The sequence below is a fragment of the Lissotriton vulgaris genome, chromosome 5, assembly GCF_964263255.1.
Source record: "Lissotriton vulgaris chromosome 5, aLisVul1.2, whole genome shotgun sequence".
NCBI lineage: Eukaryota > Metazoa > Chordata > Amphibia > Caudata > Salamandridae > Lissotriton > Lissotriton vulgaris.
This window is the reverse complement of record NC_141693.1, coordinates 1,678,185,426-1,678,204,685: the sequence shown is the minus strand read 5'-3', so window position 1 is coordinate 1,678,204,685 and position 19,260 is coordinate 1,678,185,426. Positions and strand designations below refer to the sequence as shown.

The 19,260-nt window shown below is 45.9% G+C and overlaps 1 protein-coding gene across 2 annotated transcripts in view; it reads left to right on the top strand.

The window, feature by feature from the left end:
• Positions 1–19,260, top strand: part of MAP3K3 (mitogen-activated protein kinase kinase kinase 3) — a 1,347,292-nt gene that overhangs the window by 1,077,869 nt on the left and 250,163 nt on the right. For both annotated transcript variants that reach the window (XM_086923814.1, XM_086923815.1), the window contains exon 13: positions 12,146–12,277. In XM_086923814.1, the coding sequence (XP_086779940.1) occupies positions 12,146–12,277 (132 nt within the window). The remainder of the gene's footprint in view (positions 1–12,145; positions 12,278–19,260) is intronic.

Genomic DNA, 19,260 nt, shown 5'->3' with positions numbered 1-19,260 from the left:
GCCAGGGGGCAGGGGAGCAAGCACAGCCAGGGGGCAGGGGAGCAAGCACAGCCAGGGGGCAGGGGAGCAAGCACAGCCAGGGGGCAGGGGAGCAAGCACAGCCAGGGGCAGGGGAGCAAGCACAGCCAGGGGTGGTAACGCAGCACAAGCACTAACTATCATTACACCACCTTATCAAAAGGAAAAGGCAACGAGGGGGGGGGGTGAGGAGCTCACGCACACACAAGCAACGAGGGGGGGTGTAGGAGCTCACGCACGCAGAAGCCACGAGGGGGGAGGGCGGTGAGGAGCTTACGCACACAAGCAACGAGGGGGGAGGGGGTGAGGAGCTCATGCACACAAGCAACGAGGAGGGGAGGGGGGTGAGGAGCTCATGCACAAAAGGGGGAGGGGCTCACGCACACACAAGCAACGAGGGGGGATGGGTTGAGGAGCTCACGCACACAAGCAACGAGTGAGTGCACTTCTGAAGCTCCCTTGCTGACTGTGTGTTGGTAACATAGTGTATGTGAGGGGTGAGTGAGTGCACTTTTGAAGCACACCCACCATTAGTGCATGGTATTAAGCCATGTCCTGACCTCACTTTGGCCGCTCACACTGTGTTTTAGTGGGGAGCCCCCTGGCTGACAGTGTGTGGAGAGAGTCCCTACTGAGGTCAGCGTGAGTAAAGACCCCACAGTCCTGTGGAAATTACCCTGTGAGAAACCTCAAGAAAGCACTAGCACGTGAGGAAACTTGCCATTTCAATATAGGCAAAATTATAAGAAAACTCGACAGATGTCTTCTAAAACCTGTTTTTTGGGGAACAAAGGACGGGGAATTTGTAAATTGACTTCTGCCTCCTGCTTTTCAAATGCAGGCTTTCAGTTTTCATAACGGGGGCGCACTTTTAACACTAGCACCCATGCTCGTTTTGCTTTTAAACAGAAGGTCGTGCCCCTGGTTAATCTGCGAGTGCTGTCTCCATCCTGGATTTAAGGGTGCCTAGCTATTAAGCCACAATACCCGCATGCACAACACTCTCCCCGTGCCATATGCTGTGCAATTACAGGGTGTGCGTGCCGTGCCTGGAAAGCAGCAGAACAGGGGACATGCACTTCTCCATCCCAGAGTCCAAGAGTCCAAGACCCATAACGGGGAGGGCGGAGCCGCCTACGTGGTGAGTGATTCGGTGCCCAATGTCTCTCACCCTCTACTTACTCCTTTCCCATCCTCATTGTACCCTCCATGCCCTTCTCACCTGACGCATCTCTTGAAGATACTATTATAGCGCTTTCGGACCCCTCCCAACTCAGCATGGCGAAGCGCCTTTATTTAATTAATATCACCAGCGCTTTCATACCCCTCCCACCTCCAAACTCAGCATGTCAAAGCACCTTTATTTATTTAACATCACTGGTGATTTCAGACCACTCCCAACACAGCACATTAAAGCCCCTTTAGTTAATGAATATCACCAGCGTTTTAGACCCCTCCCGCCTCCCAACACAATACGTCAATGCGCCTTTATTTATTTAACATCACTGGTGATTTCAGACCACTCCCAACACAGCACATTAAAGCCCCTTTAGTTAATGAGTATCACCAGCGTTTTTAGACCCCTCCCGCCTCCCAACACAATACGGCAATGCGCCTTTATTTATTTAATGACACAGCGCTTTCAGACCCTTCCTGGCTCCCAAAAGCATGGCGAAGCGCCTTTATTGATGTACCATAACCAGCACTTTCAGATCTTTCCCGTCTCCCAACACAGTACGTCGAAGCACCTTTATTAATTTAACATCAACTGCACTGTCAGACCCCTCCCACCTCCCAAGACCGCACGGCGAAGCGACTTTATTTATTTAAAATCACCAGTTTTCCCTATAGTTTACAAAACTGCGAGAAAAGGAGAAAGTTCAGTTTAACTGAGTGAAACGAGTTGGCTGCAACCTGTGCTGTGATTGAAGAAAATCTAATACTTGCAATAAAGTAAATAACTAACATACAAAAGGAACTTTAGATCTTTTGTGGGTGCACCACCCAGTGGCTTATGTTTATGCATCTCTGCTCAGCAGTGGTGTCGAGCAACAACTGGGCCCCACAACACTTAGGAGGTAGTGCACCAGTACTGGAACTGTGTGGGAGGTGTGGTTCCCGAAGTCCGTTGGTGCAGCTGGCGACTGTATAATTATCCTGTTGCACTAATGAGCCTCTGTGCTGACTGACTCCCTGCTTGTTGGCCTACCTCGGGTGTGCTCTCAGGCAACCCCCCCCCCACGAAGAAAAGGCGAAAGAGGAGGGTTGTTGCACCATCAACTCGTAGAACAGGTACCTCTCCTCCAGACACATGCACTTAAGTGCTGGGATTTGGACCTTCACAGTTACTGAGCAGGTGCATTCACCCACCGCGCTGTCCAGGTGCTTTGCATCTATGACTGGAAGATATGTATGTATCTATGTGTATTTATTTGAGTTTCATACGACACACTTGCCATTTGGAAGGCTGTAATCAACAGGGGAAATTGTTGCTTGTTTTATGATAATGGAGTTGACTGACCTCTGAAGGATGAAAGGCTGATTCTATTTGATTCGCTTCTGAGGTAGTGCCCTGCAGATTACCGCATAGTTCAGCAATGAGCGTTCAACACACGGAGTTAAACACTGCAAATCTCTCAAGCCCAGTGGTAGCAGCACAAGCCAGTGGGCTGATGCACCTGCTGCATTAGAAATGCGCATTAACTCACTGAGCTACCTCACTAGCTGTAATAGTGTAGCATCGTAATAAACACGATATTGGCAGAAAAGGATGTTCGGGTCGTTAAAGACACGCTTTTCTAGTGCGAACCTTTTCCCACTGAAGACTGAACTATAGTTCCCGCGCTGTGTGGCCCTATCCAGTCTTATAAAGGGGAATCCCCCTGGGGCGGCGCATATGCAGATGAGATGCATGAGCTCCGACACTGCTCTGTTAAGGAAATCTGCAGGGTCCGCGTGACTGGACAGGCGGGTTTTGTAGGCCTCGGGCTGGAGGCCCGGGTGGCGGGTTCAGCCGTGAGCCCGTCGTGTGCAGGGACGGGCCCTGGGAGCCGTGATCGCTGCCGAGCAGCGTCAGAAGTGCAAAGGTGTGTGTAACAAAACACGACAACAACTGTGCACATTTCAATACACTAGAGCTGAGCTGTTCGAGGCTGGCGAGTGACCCATCGAAAGAGAAAAATGTAAAGCAACATTTTTATCGCTACGTTTACGAATTTTACATGGATTTGTATCCAGTTAATCAAATACCGTGTTGTGCCGCAGGTCACACGGGCAGTCAGTCACCTGACAAGTGCCCTGGTGATGGCACACACTCGTGGCTTTTTGCACTAAAGCAACTCGATTCCCATTTAAACATAAAAAAAACCTCCTTCCCCCGTGAGCGCACTCTTCCAAAGCAGTGATACAGGAATGTTATCTGCTCGTGAGTCCGGTCACAGTAGTGATGAGACAGCCCGTGCTGTGGGAGGGGCTCTAGCCCAGGGGGGCTTGTGGATGTGGCTTATCTCTAGTCCTGGGAGGAAGCGCTTAAGGCTGCATGGGGGCGCTAAGGAGGAGCGAGGAAAGGGGGCTGTGTGTCCGTCATTACCAGCCGGTTCCCCTCTTCTCGAGGGACGGGCTTAGATATGTACTTGAAGTTGGTTTTCTCCCAGACTGCCCTCTAAGCACCCCCTGTTTTACCACCAGTGTCTCTGTTGGATTTCTTTCGGTCTGCGCTCCATCACTGTGCCCCCACGAGCTACCTGTTGGGAAGAGGCTGCTGGCTGCGCCCCCACCCTTGATCTTCCAGGATGGTTCCTGTGCTCCCCATCACCCAGGTGTGCCCCCACACCTCGCGCGAAGTGGGCCAAGCATGTGTCAGGAGCTGGTCACGGGCAGGTGGCGCATTGCCACGAGATGCCAACGCCCTCTTCCTACTGCCTGGTTCACTTGGGCAGGGCACAGCGCCTCTTCCCGGTGCTGTGAGTGTAGGCGCTTCCTGCCTCACTTCCTGGCCCCGGGCGTCCAGTGTCCCCGCCATGGCCTCACCCACTCGCCCAGACTCTGACAGTCTCTCACGAGCACCGTCTCGGCTGGCGGCGCTGGGTGTCTCCGTGCAGCATGCGTGCACATTACACAGTAATATCCGGTGTCCTGGTAGCGCTGCGTGGCTGCCGCTGAAGGGGGCGCTACAGGGAAGATTGGGGTGCACTGCTTGTGTACACTGGGCCTCATACCTGTAGCAGCAGAGTGGCGCAGGAGAGCACAGCTATGAACGGCATGGCGCTGTGGAGCAGGCTGGAGCGGCCTTGACAGAGCAGGGTGCGGTGCAAGAAGGAAACAGGGCGTCAAGGGTTAATTCTGTGTGATTGGAGCGGTGGAGTGCTGCTTACCAAGTCTCACTGTAGTTTGGGGTAGAGGTGCGTTGACTAATGCAGGAGGGAGGGGTGGGGGCCGGGGAGCGGCAGAGCACGACGGAGGAGAGCTGCAGCAGAGGGAGGGAGGGGGGGGCGAGAGCGCAACGGAGGAGGGCAGAGGGAGGGGGGAGGCGAGCGGAGCCGAGCAGCTCCTAAAAGCAGCAGGGAAGGGAGGCGAGCAGCTCCGAAAACACGACCACGTTTCTCCGAGGCAAGGAGACAATGCCTCGGGGAAACGCACGCCATTTTCGGATTCGGGGGCGTGTTTTTTGCGCCCTGAGTGACAGACGACGTCACAGGGCTAAAGAATGCAAAAAATCACGCCCCCGAATCCGAAAAAGACGGGGCTTGTTTGAAGTGATGCATCTCTCCTCCAATGGCTGGCCTCCTTTTAGGAAGCCAGCCAATGGTGAGAGACGGGGCAGGGAGGCGGGTTCTGAGGCCCCACTAGAGGTCATTAATTCTCTGACCGGAAGCTGCTTCGCAGCTTCGTCCCGAGACCTAAAAAGCACACTTGATTTAGCCCTGAAGGAAGATTCATGCTTCTCATTATGACTTTGAGTTTGTAAAATATCCCCTCCTCCCTGTTAAGTATGGACGTAGTGGATTATCTTCGTTCATACCATATGGCTATTGAGCCCACTTCCTTAACCGGTCCGAAGGTTTATGTAGCCAGATGGGATGGGATGGGCTCTGGGTAAAATATGATTTGACTCGAAATACACAGTCTCTTCAAAATTGTGCCGCAAGCCAGGACTGTATTGTATTGCCCCGGGAGTGTTTGTTATATTTCTTCAAATCTGGTGCATGACTTTACATTAACTATACCGATATTACGCCTCAGGCCCACGCAGACTTCTATCAAAATCACTGATTTGCCGGGCGGAAATGAATGGGGGAATTAACTTTGTGCGCCCGCCCATACCTGCTTTTCAGCACATAGCCGACCCGCACCTGTCTCTGTCCCATGGCCTTTCGCATCTCCCTGTAACACAACACTGTGTGCGCATAGTGGGCCGAGCCGGGTACACACAGGAGAGTGCCCCTGGCAGCACCGCCTCGTGCAGGCCTAGTTATTATTTTACTGAGTGCTGTAGCATTCGGCTCAATGTGGTTCTTATTGGGAGCGGGCTTTGATTAGAAGCATGGTGGAGGTGTAAAACATTGCCTTTGTGAACAACCCGCCCCTCCTCCATGATACTTTCCTAGAAACTGTTATGGGGGGCAGCCTGCTTGCTGCAGTGAACTGTTTGTCCCACCTCTCTCCATGTATAGGCTTTAATGTGGACATGGCATACAGAACCGCACTTCTAGGAGCCTCCCTTCTGTTCAAGCTTTTACTTTTCTGCTACATTTCAACCTACCCCTGCCTTTTGGGAAAGTCAGATAGACAGCGGGAGTAGGAATAATTCACTAACTGCTTGCTTTGCGACACACTTGATTTAAGATAAAGGATGTCTGGAAGAAAAAACATCGAAAGATTATCTGATATTTAAAAAAGAGGAAGAAAACACCTGGTCATCTCTTTGTCAAATTAGTTAACACAATTTTACAAAACTAGCTTCATTTATTGGGGGAGGTTCTGTACTGGTTTTGCTTTGTTTACATTGATCTATTCCTATTTATATGAACACAACAGATAGCAAATATTTGCAAATAAAAAGACCAGGAATGGAAACATGGAGGCAGGGCGGGCACTTCGGAAAGCTAGGTACGACAGCATCCTTTGAACACTGCCACTGTGTTACACCAAAAACAGTAAAAGTCTAACACCCTTATTTTTTTCGGCAGAGGGAGCACGCTAAAATAACATTTTATTCTGATTGCAACGCTAAAAATCCTTGCACCCTTCCATACTCTGCCCTCGAATCAGCAACAAATGACTACTTGCTCTGCTTCAAAAGTCTTAACCTTGTACAATGAATTGCGCATTTTTCATCTCACGTGTTTCTCTTTTAAAACTCTCTTCTTGTAATTGGCATGATTAGCATTTGTTGGCTTTAGTGGTGCATGCTGGTCCCTGTAGTCCCTTCCGCGCCCTTTAGTCATGTCCTTAACTTTTCAGGCAACACTACTCATTAATTTCTAAATAATAAGTCTAAAATTGTACAGGTAACTATGCAACTCTGCTTACATTTCACATGCTTTACTTAATCCTGCATTCCGTGTAAGTGTTTGCTTTTTCCTGGATGGTGTTATTTTTTTTTCAGACTGCATATTACTCGTCTCCACTCCCTCATAACCTAGTTCCCATTTTCTGGTTCTTCAGCGCTGCGAGGTCATACAAATGACAATGGCGCTATGCAAATGCAATAACTCCACTGCAAATACAAATACAAAAGTAAAAAAGCATTGTCAATTTCAATGCCAGAAGCTCTGAGTTTTACAAATGCAAGACCGATTGCATTGTAAATGCTTGTTATTCAGATCATCTATTTTGATGTGTTTCATCAAAGACTGACCCATATGTTCCCACCAATGCTATTTGTGATGCCCCAGTCGGACCTTAACCTGGTTCTCACTCTCGCCATGTGTGCTCCATTTGAATCAATTCACAGCTGTTCTAACTGCATTCCTCATATACATTTCCTCAGCTCTTTGCTTGAGTAAATTACAGGCACTGTCTGTTCAGTAACCACATACCACCTTCTTTGCAGATATGCTAGTACTCAGGACTAAAGTGGAGTTCCTCCTCCAGGGTTGTGACACCTTTCCATATAAGGCAGTATATTACCCTGCTGCCTTTCTTCGCCCTACCTCATCCATCTAAATAGGAGGAGAGGTTCCACTGCCTGACACTAAAGAGAGCGTATTGACGCATCAAGGAACATCAAATCGAAACGTTCCATACCAATTATTGATTATATAAGGCATCAAAATCATGAAGACACCAGCGACCATACCACTGGTGCCTCCTCGTATTGAAAAGAAATATAAGTCCCCTAAGGATTCTCCATCTTGCCTCATTGGACACCCCAAGCCAAACTCGGTCATCTCCCTAGCAGCATAAAGACGATCAAAGAATCCTGCTGCCTCAATCTCTCCTCCACCTGTTAAGAAAGGGTGCAGAGTGGACATTCTTGGAAAACACTATGACCGGCAGATGTGGTCAGATATGGCAGGATTAGTAGACCTTATACCAGAGGACAGAAGGCAGGAAGCAAGTAAGATACTCTTAGAAGGAGAATGCGCAGCTCCGGAAATTATTGACTGCACCTTGATGTATCCAACACAGGCTTTAGACAACTGGCGGGGGCTGCCATGCTTAGAAAGCAAAGATGGCTGAAGGCAACCACGTTAAGACCGGAGGTGCAGATAAGTCTTAGATATGGCTTTCAATGGTGATTCCCTCCCCTCTTAAAAATGCATATTGATGAAGCACTATTGGCGAAGAAGATTGATACAGATACTGTAAAATCGTTGGGCACGTTGAGGTATAGAAAGGTACAATTCAGAGGGGCTAGAGGACGTGGCTTCACCTCCTACAAGGGGGGTTACCAGAGAACCCAACAGTATCAGCATTATCAACTGCAGTATCCGCAGAGTTAAAACCTTCTATTCTATCGTCAGTCTTCTACAGATGGTTTCTCTCACCAGGGGAGGCCTGAAACGAATGCCTTGGCAAGATTGTGACTCTGACAGGAAGCAATGATTGCATCCGGGTACAAGCTTTCCTTCCCTCCCAGCCTTTATGTGCGAAGATTTCCAACTACGTGCACCAGTGGGACAAGACAACAGATCTCTGGGTGTTAGACCATATCACCTTTGGTCACACTCTAGAATTCACTCAGCGCCCGCTGAATACTCCACCCAAAGGAGCCCTCTCCCCTCTTGTCTTCGCTTACTACACAAAGAAGCTTTGGTCATTCTCGCAAAGAGAGCAATAGAAGAGGTCCCGATGTTGCAAAGGTGAAAGGGTTGCTATTTTCGGTTTTTCTTAATAAGAAAGAAATCAGGGGAACAGAGACCGGTATTGGACCTCAGGAATCTCAATAAGTTTCTCAAGAAACAGATATTCAGGATGGTAACACTCTCAGAGATTCTACACTGTCTCAAGAAGGAGACTCCATGACCTAGCTCAACATGGAAGACGCTTATTTCCATATTCATATCGATCCAAAACATTGGAAATCCTTAATATTCACAGTAGCTAGTACCCACTACCAATACAAAGTACTTCCGTTTGGCCTCAAATCGGCACCAAGGATCTTTACCAAGTACCTAGCACCTGTAGCAGCAGCCCTGCGATCTCAAGGTCTCCAGGTATTTCCATATCTGGACGACTGGCTGCTCAAGGCTCCAACAGCACAAAAGGCCAGTCAAGCTACAAACACCTGCTTTCAGTTGTTATAGACTCTAGGACTCACTTTAAACAAAGAAAAATCTTTGTTCCTCCATAATCAATTCATATCCTTTCTGGTGGCGACCATAGATACCATCCAGGACAAGGCCTTCCTATCAAATGAAAGGCAAATACAATTACAAAGACTGGTGAGGACTGGAGCATATAAAAAAAGGCTGTTACTGTACAAACAGAGAAATTGCTCCTGGGAATGTGTTCTTCATCAATCGATCTAGTGCTTCTGGCCAGGCTGAGGATGAGGCCTCTTCAAGAAGAACTACAGAAGCAATGGCTGCAAACTTCAGGATCCTTCAAGGATGTAATACAAATCACACCTCACTTGGTGGAGACACTGCAATGTTGGTTTCACGCACTGATTCTCCTAAAGGGCCTGACGTTCATCCAAACTATCCCGGACTTCAGACTGACAACGGACGCCTCGATGGACGGCTGGGGAGGGCATCTGCAAGAGTTACAGATACAGGGCAAGTGGTCCTCCGCTCAGAAACATCAGCACATCAACAGGCTAGAACTCAAAGTCATTTTACTATTCCTTCCAGGCTTTCTTGCCAATGATAGTAGGTTCCTCTGTGCTGGTGCATATTGGCAATACCACCAGCATGTACATCAACAAGCCAGGGGAAACCAAATCCATCACGCTATCACATGAAGCGCTGGAGCTATGGGATTGGACGAAACAGCACGTGATCTCGCTCAGAGCCGAACATGTACGAGGTCTGCACAATACACTGGTGGATTCGTTAAGCAGAACGCAGTCCAGTTGTCATGATTTGAAGTTGGAACAGTTCCAGCTCGACAAGGTGTTTCAGAGATGGGGAAAACCAGAGTAAGACCTCTTCGCATCGAGAAAGAACACCAAATGCCAGTGCTATGCCAGCAGGTTCCTTCTGCCAGGGTCGAGCAGGAATGCCCTTTTGATGCGATGGTCCGGGATATATGCTTTGACTTTTTCCCTCATCCCTTTAATTCTCAGGGTACTGACCAATTTGAAGACTGAAGACTGTCGTTGGATCCTAATAGTGCCACGATGGCCCATGCAGTACTGGTTCCCAGAGCTTCTGTTGATGTGGGAATTGAGGCCCATAGTTCCCTACAACCCTCCATCTTTTCTGACCAGGGACAAGGGCCACGTTCGTCATCCAGACCCGGAGTCTCTTCATTTGCCTGCATGGCTCCTGAATTCCTATAGTTCAAGAACTTAGATATCCACAGGAATGCAGAGAGATTATTGCAAAATCCAGGGCTGATAGCACTAACAAGATGTACCGCCTTAAATGGAAGCGTTTTTGCTTTTGGTGTCAACGAAACAACTTGCAACAGCTTCAAGCAACTCCGGAATGGATTTTGCTATATGTCCTCTCTTTGGCAAAGTCAGGTCTCACTCAATCTTTGGTGAAGGTTAACCTTGCTGCGATTTCCCGTTCCAGAAGATCTCTTCGAGGGGGACTCTTCCGTGCTTTTTCCTCCGGAATGGAAGCTCAATAGGCCATCGAGGAACTAATGAGGCAATCTTTTGAACCAATTCACAAAGTGGAGCTAACGTTTCCCACCTGGAGTGTAGCCCTCCTACTGGCTCTAACTTCTGCCAGGAGGGTTAGCAAAATTCAAGCTTTTACAGTCAAGGAACCATTTCTTCATTTCGCTGATAACTATGTGGATCTGCGAATAAACCCGACTTTTATTCCAAAGGTCCCAACACAATTCCACCTCAACAAACCAGTAATACTTCAGTTTTTTCCCCCAAAATCCATACGCTGGATGTTAAAAGATGGTTAAAATTCTACCTGCATAAGGAAGAGGACATAAGAAAGACTGATCAGCTACTGACGGCTTACGGACAGGGCAGTGCAGGGAAGGAACAGCAGTAACTAAAGCTACTGTTGCCAGATGGATCTCCTCTGCGATACAGTTCTGCAAATGATAATACTAACATGGCCCTTAACGAGAAGAATTAAGGCACACTCCACCAGGTCAGCTTTTACATTGGCAGCCCTGTTTGCTGGAGTGACACTAGAAAAGATTTGCCATGCTGTGACATGGAAAAGTGTCCACACTTTTATGCAGCACTACTATCTGCAATCTATGAACGTGAAGCTGCAGCCGTGGGCCAAGCGGTACACATCATCTCTTTATTTTAGGTGGGCCTCTTTTCTGGTAAAAGAGGAATTATATTTGCTTTAGAGTGGCACAGCTTTGCTTACTATCCTTTGTTAATGTTTATTTTTTGATAACTTTAGAAAAAAATAAATAGTGGCTTAATTATTTTAGTGTTTGTTCTTCTAAGCACTTCATTGGATGCACCCTAAATATAATAGTATGTTAAGGCTTCAGGTTTTGTTTATAGACAATTTTTTTAAGCTGTCTAGAATTGAAAGGGTGTATGTATGGTTACAAATGTCACTGTTACTTTGGAATAGCTTGTGGGATTTATTGGTTGCATGTCTCCCTCCTTCCACTACCTACTGGACAATTTGTGGGTACTGCTTGCTATTTTGATTCCAGCATGTGAATCTATGAAAGATACCCCTTTACTGGATAAAAAAATAAGTTACTTACCTGTAACTGGTGTTCTCCAGTATTGGTATCTTTCATAGATTAACATGCAACCCACCCTCCTCCCCGTAGAGGTAGTTCTCTTTCGTTTATGGGATTCTTACTTCCCACATGTGCTTTGATAATCTGAGGGAATCTGCCTCTGCTGGGAGTATCCTCGAGAGTACTGGCAGCTGATTGGCTGTGTTCCAACATGAGGTCCTTTTTTGGAAAGGGCATAGATAGGCTACTGATCAGATGGTTTAGGGCCAATGTAGCCTATGAAATATATTAAGCACTGCTTGATTATTTTACAGTGGGACTCCCATGTCGACAACGGAGAATGATTCAAGCATGTGAATCTATGAAAGATCCCAATTCTGGATAACCGCAGTTACACAGGTATGTAACTTATTTTCTTCCTCTCCGCACGCTTCAGTGGGGTGCTGAAAATATACAATGAACTCTGATACAAGGCTTGCAGTCAGCTACGCATTTAGTCCTATATCATCACTTCCAAGAAAATTGGAGTTGTGACTGGAGTTGTTTGGATTTCACCTCACGGCAGGTGAGAGCTATTACTAGGAAAACCGAGTGCAGTCGGGCGTTTGGAGGATAGTCATGAGGTGAAGAATCAGCATGAAGGTATAGTATCTACCAGAAATATTGTTACCAAAGTTCATAACTCTTCTGGAGTCAGGTTTTCTTTGTGTTAACTTGATACAATAATTCAGGACTGAGTCTGTGATACATAGCTACAGTGTTTTATATGGTGCATCACATGGTATGTTCATTTTCCTTTATGTACTATGACTGTTATATTTCTTTTGTGTAGGAAGTGAGTGCACTAGAGTGTGAGATTCAACTACTGAAAAACCTACAACATGATCGCATAGTTCAGTATTATGGCTTTCTCCGGGACAAGGCAGAGAAAACGCTGACCATTTTCATGGAATACATGGCTGGGGTAAGGAAATGTTCTTATTCTTCAAACCTTCCTGTTTTGGAAGAATGACTGAAAGATTAAGTGGTGCTGAGACTTTGTGAGTTGAAAAGATTGATTACTAGATTTGTTAATGATTAGTATCTTCCTTTCAATGGCAGCAGTTCCCTTTGCCTGCCATACCTTTAGACCTTTCAGATGTCTCATCATTGAAGTCTTGTGAGGAATATTTTTAGATTTGGGGATCTCAAGTTGGCATAGGTAGGTACCTGTGACAAATAGGGACCCTTGCGTCTAGTCAGAGTAAGGGGGTACACTCCTAAAATAAACCCTGCTCACCCCCTTGGTAGATTGGCACGAGCAGACAGGCTTATCTCAGAGGCAGTGTGTAAAGCATTTGTGAACACATACAGTAACCAAGTGACAACACTGCAGATGGACACCACACAAGTTTGATCAAAAATAAGTATTCTTTATATAGACTTATCACAAGACCTTAAACGACAAAAATCCACAATACTGTACTTGAAATGGTACAATTAGCTTAGTTCTCTTTAGATCTTAAAATGCAACACTTAAAGTCAATGTACCTGAAAATGCGTAACGCAATACAACAAAAGGGTTGCAGGGAAGGTGAGGCGTCGGTTCCTTACCATCTGGTACCTGGGCTGCGGATCTTGCTGACTTCTTTACGAGCAAGATCCAACGCATCCAGGAGTCATTCCTAGTACCAATGTCTGTGGGCCAAACTGAACGTGACATCATCACACTGCCACAGGCCGGGCCTAGGGAGACGTTGAGTGTGTTTCCTCCAATCTCTGCTCCGGACTCCCTGGCTCTAATGGGCAATTTAAAATCGGGTTCTCCCCTTGACCCATGCCCGGCTAAATTTCTAGCGAAAGTTGCGGAGGTGATCAACCCGTTGGCTAATCCGCTTTTGAATCTTTCGTTGAGGCTAGGTGTGGTCCCGCAAACCTGGAAGCAGGCGATGGTGATTCCCTTGCTAAAAAAATCTGGCCTAGACCCGAAGGCCCCAGTTAACTATAGGCCCATCTCTCTGCTGCCGGCCCTCACGAAGATTCTGGAAAAGCACGTTCAAGGCGTGCTTTCCAATTTCCTTGAATCTAATGAGATCTTGCACGCCACCCAATCGGGCTTTCGTCCCCATCTTAGCACGGAGACTGCGCTCCTGGAGGTTTCGGAATCGATTAAAGGGGTTCTGGACTCTGGGGGCAAAGTCATGCTGGTGATGTTAGACCTGTCGGCGGCTTTCGACACCGTTCCCCATGATGGTCTTCTCGCAAGACTTCGCGAGATAGGCATACGGGGGACGGTGTTCGACTGGTTTGCTTCCTTTCTTGCCGGCCGCCGGCAAACGATCTGGGTCCCGCCTGATTCCGCCGTGATGCCGCCTCTGGGAGTCGGGGTCCCTCAGGGCTCTATCTTGAGCCCGACCCTCTTTAACATCATTATGACCCCGTTGGCGGCACTGGTGGAGTCGCATGGTGCCCAGATCGTATCCTATGCGGATGACACCCAGCTCCTCTTCTCTTGTACGAGAGGAGGCGACTTTGATGGGGAGAGTATTCGGGATTGCCTTGGGGCTGTTTTTCACTGGTTCCATCTAAACAGCCTTAAGTGCAATTCCGACAAGTCCGAAGTACTTTTCTTTGGGTGTGACACCGAGCCTGACTGGCAGACTTGGTGGCCACGGGATATGTTCCCTCCATCCTGTTCCTCTCAGGTTGCAAAGAATCTAGGGGTGAAGTTGGATAACAGGTTAACCCTGAAATCTCAGATCCTGGGGGTGTCGGGCATGTGCTTTGGCATCCTTAGGATGCTGCGGAGGTTCCTTCCTTTGTTATCCGTGGAACATAGGACGCTGACAGTTCAGGCTCTGATTGGGTCCAGGTTGGATTATTCCAACATTCTTTACCTGGGCCTTCCAGAGTACTTGCTGCAGCGCCTTCAAGTGGTACAGAACGCCGCGGCCAGGGCAATCTTCGGCCTCAGTAGGCGCTCCAGTGCCTCGGGCCTGCTGGTAACGTTACATTGGTTGCCCATCCGCAAGAGGATCGCCTTTAAGGCTCTGACCTTGGTCTATAAAGCTCTTCACAAGGAGGGAGCTAAGTACCTCCAAAAGAGGCTGGTCTTTTATCACCCGACCAGGTCTCTGAGGTCGGAATCCCTGCACCTTGCTGTTGTCCCTCGGGTAAAGAAAGCGCGCCTTGGCGGGCGCTCTTTTGGACTGCTGGCATCCCAGCTATGGAACTCTTTGCCGCTGGCCCTGCGGGGAGCCACTAGCCTGCTGGCTTTTAGGAAAGGCCTTAAAACGTGGCTTTTTACTCAGTAGCCGTTCTCTCTTTAATTCTTGGCTCACTGCTTTTTTAGTCTTTCATTTGGTGTTATGTTATTTTGTTGCAGTTTTTTTGCCTTCTCCTTTAAAAGCGCCGGGACACTCTTTTTGAGTAGCCGTGCGCTATAAAAATGAACTAATAACATAACATAACATAACATAACTTACACTCAAGAACGGTGATGCGTTGGTTCCCTACTGCTGCATAGGGGACGGTGATGCGTGGGTTCTTCTCTGCGAATGGAGGTGATACGTCGGTTTCTTACTGCGCTTCCATGGCGATGCGGCGAGCAACGCTGTGATACGATGCCGATTTGGTGCAAAGAAATAAAGATATTGTCTTCTTGGTGCGATGCGATGTGGACCGTGACAGGCCCTGCAACACGCTTCCCAGTGATGCGGAGGCGTCTGCTGCGACGTCGATCCTCTTCGGCGATGCGAGGCGCTTTGCGGGCCCTGCGATGACTCAGCGGTTCTTGAGGGCCGCGACAGGCCCTGGAACTCGCTTCCCGGTGATGCGGCGGCGTCTGCTGCGACGTCGATCCTCTCCTCCGGTGATGCGAGGCGCTCTCGTGTTGTGAAGTGACAGCGACAGTTCAGCGTCACGCTTCTTGCTCGTGAGTCGCTCTTCCAGTTCCTTGCGATGCACAGTTCCTCAAAAAGTTCAGCACATCTGCAGGCACTACCAAAGAACTCTTGGGGAGCTGGTGGGTGAAGTCTGTTGTCCCTGGAACTTCATGAACAATGGTTTAGACAGAGAACTGTCGCACTCAAGGTAAGTTGTGGTGTAAAAAGTTACTGACAAGTGGTTAGGTGCTAGGTGAGTTCCTCCTTCTGAGTCTTGGAGGCAGCTATAAGAAACGTAGTAGCGTCATTCCAGTCGGGAATGGCGTCCTCAAATGCACACTGAAAGAATTTCCTTTGTGATTTAGTACTTTCAAAATAAAGTTTTATTGAAACATTTAATTCAATTTGAATCCCATTGTTTGTTTTTCACAATGTCCAAGTTGTAAGTAAGTTTTTAATACATGGCCCAATGCATTTCGGGCGTTCTGCCCTTCCTCAGGGGCATAAGTTAACTGTAGAAGAAAATAAACACGACTGTAATATATTCATTAGTGTGTTAGCATAATACTTAATTAGAAGAACAAGTATCTTTTCAGAAACCTTATATCCCTTAGGATCATTGTGTACAGAACTTCATAGTATCAGATGAGAAAATGTTAAAAAAAAGCATGGTAATTACCCGTGATATAATTTGAAATCAGATATGTACACATTTATCAAATAAGTCTGTTACATGCCATTCATGATACACATCATTACTTCAACCTTGTAAAAACAAGCATGTATTTGTTGGTTAATAAGAAACACCGGTGTCATGGAAATACGTAATACTGCATGTTTCCCCTTCAATTTTTAATGAAAACTAATCCTCGTTTTTTCTATTTATAACCACCTGATTCCAATTCGTTAAAAAGAGTGTTACCGATAATTCTTGTCATACCTGTTATATTTCAAGCGCCTGATGCAGGTCAAAATGTGGGTCAAAATGTATACGCGGAGTCCCCAGGGTTCACGGACCGCGTACTAGAAAGAAAAGAACCCGGGTATGTCTCAATACACTTGTAAGACTACGGACGGTTAACTACGATCATCGCAACAGGGTTAAATCTCAAACAGAGTAACACCACACTCACCTAATTCGGATGATTTCTTTTATTACTGTTTCACGCTGAGCCACAGCGTGAAACAGTAATACGAGGATTTCTACCGGGTGCCGAGTATAAACGCTCCTAACCCGGAAGTGTTACACGTTAGTTTCAAGAGGGTAGAAACAAAGAAATACTACTTGCCGAGTTTATCACTCGATAGTAAGAGTGAAGTAAACAAAATATGTGTACGTTGTGGGTCGAATTTCACTCGATAAAGAGGTGCAAAAAATAAATTAAACGAGTCTCAAAGTTAAATGAGTCTCGAAAATAGACGGGTAATCAATGCCTCAAAAATGGTAAAGGTCTGTTCAAAGACGCTTCATATGTCAAAATACTCATAGTCAATCCTACATCAAATCATCAAAAAACATACTATGTTACATAAGTAATTTGCATGAAAAACACAAATGTTACTCAATGATTTCAGAACTTCAAGTTGAAAAATCAATACGATCACTTGGTCAACAATTAAACAGTGGTTAAACAAAATAGTCCGTTTCATAATATTGTTCTCACTGTTTATAGGAAGCAGTTCAAATCAATACGATCATTGAGACCTTTTGGTTGTGCAGTATTAAGATGGGTACTCCAGAAAACTTCTCTGCGTAGTAGGTGTTGAGTATTGTCTCTTCCCGGTAGGATAGGTACAGTTTCCAAGATGAGGAATCGTACTTGGCTGGGAGAATGATTGTGGTTATTGAAGTGAGATGCCAGTGGAGATTTGACATTTTTTGTGCGAATGTTACTCTTGTGCTCAATGATGCGAGTCTTTATTTTTCGCTCAGTTTTCCCAACATATGCTAAGCCACACGGGCATTTGATCAAGTAAATTACATTCCGACTGTCACAAGTGGCAGTGACACGTAATTTGATGGTGAAACCTTGGCTTGGATGTTTGATTTCATTCCCTTTTATTATGGCGTTGCAGTTTCCACAATTGTGGCAGGGTAGAGTGCCTTTATGTTTTCCAGTGTAAGTTTGTGTTTTCCGGTTCAGCATTTCTTTAATATTTAAAGATCTTTGGAATGCAAATCTTGGAGTGTGTTGGAAAATGTTATTAAAGTCTTCCTCCAACGTTAGTAGTGGCCAATTTCTCAATATGATTCGCTTGATTTTGATGCTCTCTGTTGAGTATTTGGAGACAAATACCATACTGTCTTCCTTGGATTCTTTGGGTTGACACTGTAATAATGATCGTCTGTCAGTTTTCATCTTTTTAGATTTGGCTTCTTCTATGATTCCCATTGGGTACCCTCGCTCTTGGAATTTTTCAATGCAAGTTTGAGTGCTTGTTTTCAATGACTCTTCTGTGGAGGATATCCTCTTCATTCTTAATAGTTGCGAATAAAGTAGGTGTCTTTTTAAAAAGTGTTGATGAAAACTCGAAGTGTAACAAATTATTTCTGTCTGTACTCTTAGTAAAAACACTGGTTTCTAGTTTGTTTTGTTTTTTCTGAATTTACACATCCAAGAATGATAGTTGATCTGTTTGAATATTGTGAATGAATTTAATCCGGTCATTCACCTGATTCAAATTTTCCATAGCATGTTCCAGCTCCATCTGTGGTCCCTTCCACAAACCAAATATATCGTCGATATATCTCTTGTAGGTTATTAAGTTTTTGGACCATTGGTTGTTGCTAAGGATGTTATCTAGTTCAAATCGATGCATGAACAAGTTCGCGTTGGCAGGTGCGGCACAATTGCCCATAGAAGTACCTGAGCTTTGCATATAAAATGAATCTTTCCATACAAAGTAGATGTGATATAGCGTGAAGTTCAAAAGTTCCATTATAAAGACCTTCAACCCTTCTTCCATGTCAGACAACATTAGAAATGAAGCCATAGCATGTAGTCCCAAATTATGGGAAATTGAAGTATATAATGATTGTACATCGATGGTACAAAGCAGCATGTCACTGGTGAATTGTGCTTGTTGTTCCTCAAGAATGGTTAGAAAATGGGTGGTGTCCTTAATATACGTACTCATTGATTGTACCAATGGTTGTAAGTGCCTGTCAATATATTTGCCAATGGGTTCCTGAATGGAGTTAACTGTAGATACAATAGGTCTGCAAGGCGGATGAGTAGGATGTTTGTGCACTTTCGGTATCAAATAGATATATGGTACTGAAGGGTTTGATTTGATGAGGTATTGTTTCTCTTTTTGTCCAATTGTGCCCAAATCAATTGTTTTGCTTATGAGGGTTGAAAATATCTCCATGAATTCTTTGGTCGGATCTCTCTCTTTTTTGTAGTAGGTGTTTGAGTCATTGACGTGTTTGTTTACTCTGTTGTTATAAAAGTCAGCATCCAAAATGACAAAGGCTCCTCCCTTGTCTGCTTGACGTATGATAATCTCTGGATTATCTGCCAGTTTTTTGAGAATATTCCGTTCCTTGTTAGAAAGATTAGTGGCTTATGATTTAGGTTGTTTGTAGATTTTCTCTACACTGTAATAACGATCGTCTGTCAGTTTTCATCATTTTAGATTTGGCTTCTTCTATGATTCCCATTGGGTACCCTCGCTCTTGGAATTTTTCAATGCAAGTTTGAGTGCTTGTTTTCAATCACTCTTCTGTGGAGGATATCCTCTTCATTCTTAATAGTTGCGAATACGGTAGGTGTCTTTTTAAAGAGTGTTGATGAAAACTCGAGAAGTGTAACAAATTATTTCTGTCTGTACTCTTAGTAAAAACACTGGTTTCTAGTTTGTTTTGTTTTTTCTGAACTAACACATCCAAGAATGATAGTTGATCTGTTTGAATATTGTGAGTGAATTTAATCAGGTCATTCACCTGATTCAAATTTTCCATAGCATGTTCCAGCTCCATCTGTGCTCCCTTCCACAAAACAAATATATTGTCGATATATCTCTTGTAGGTTATTAAGTTTTTGGACCATTGGTTGTTGCTAAGGATGTTATCTAGTTCAAA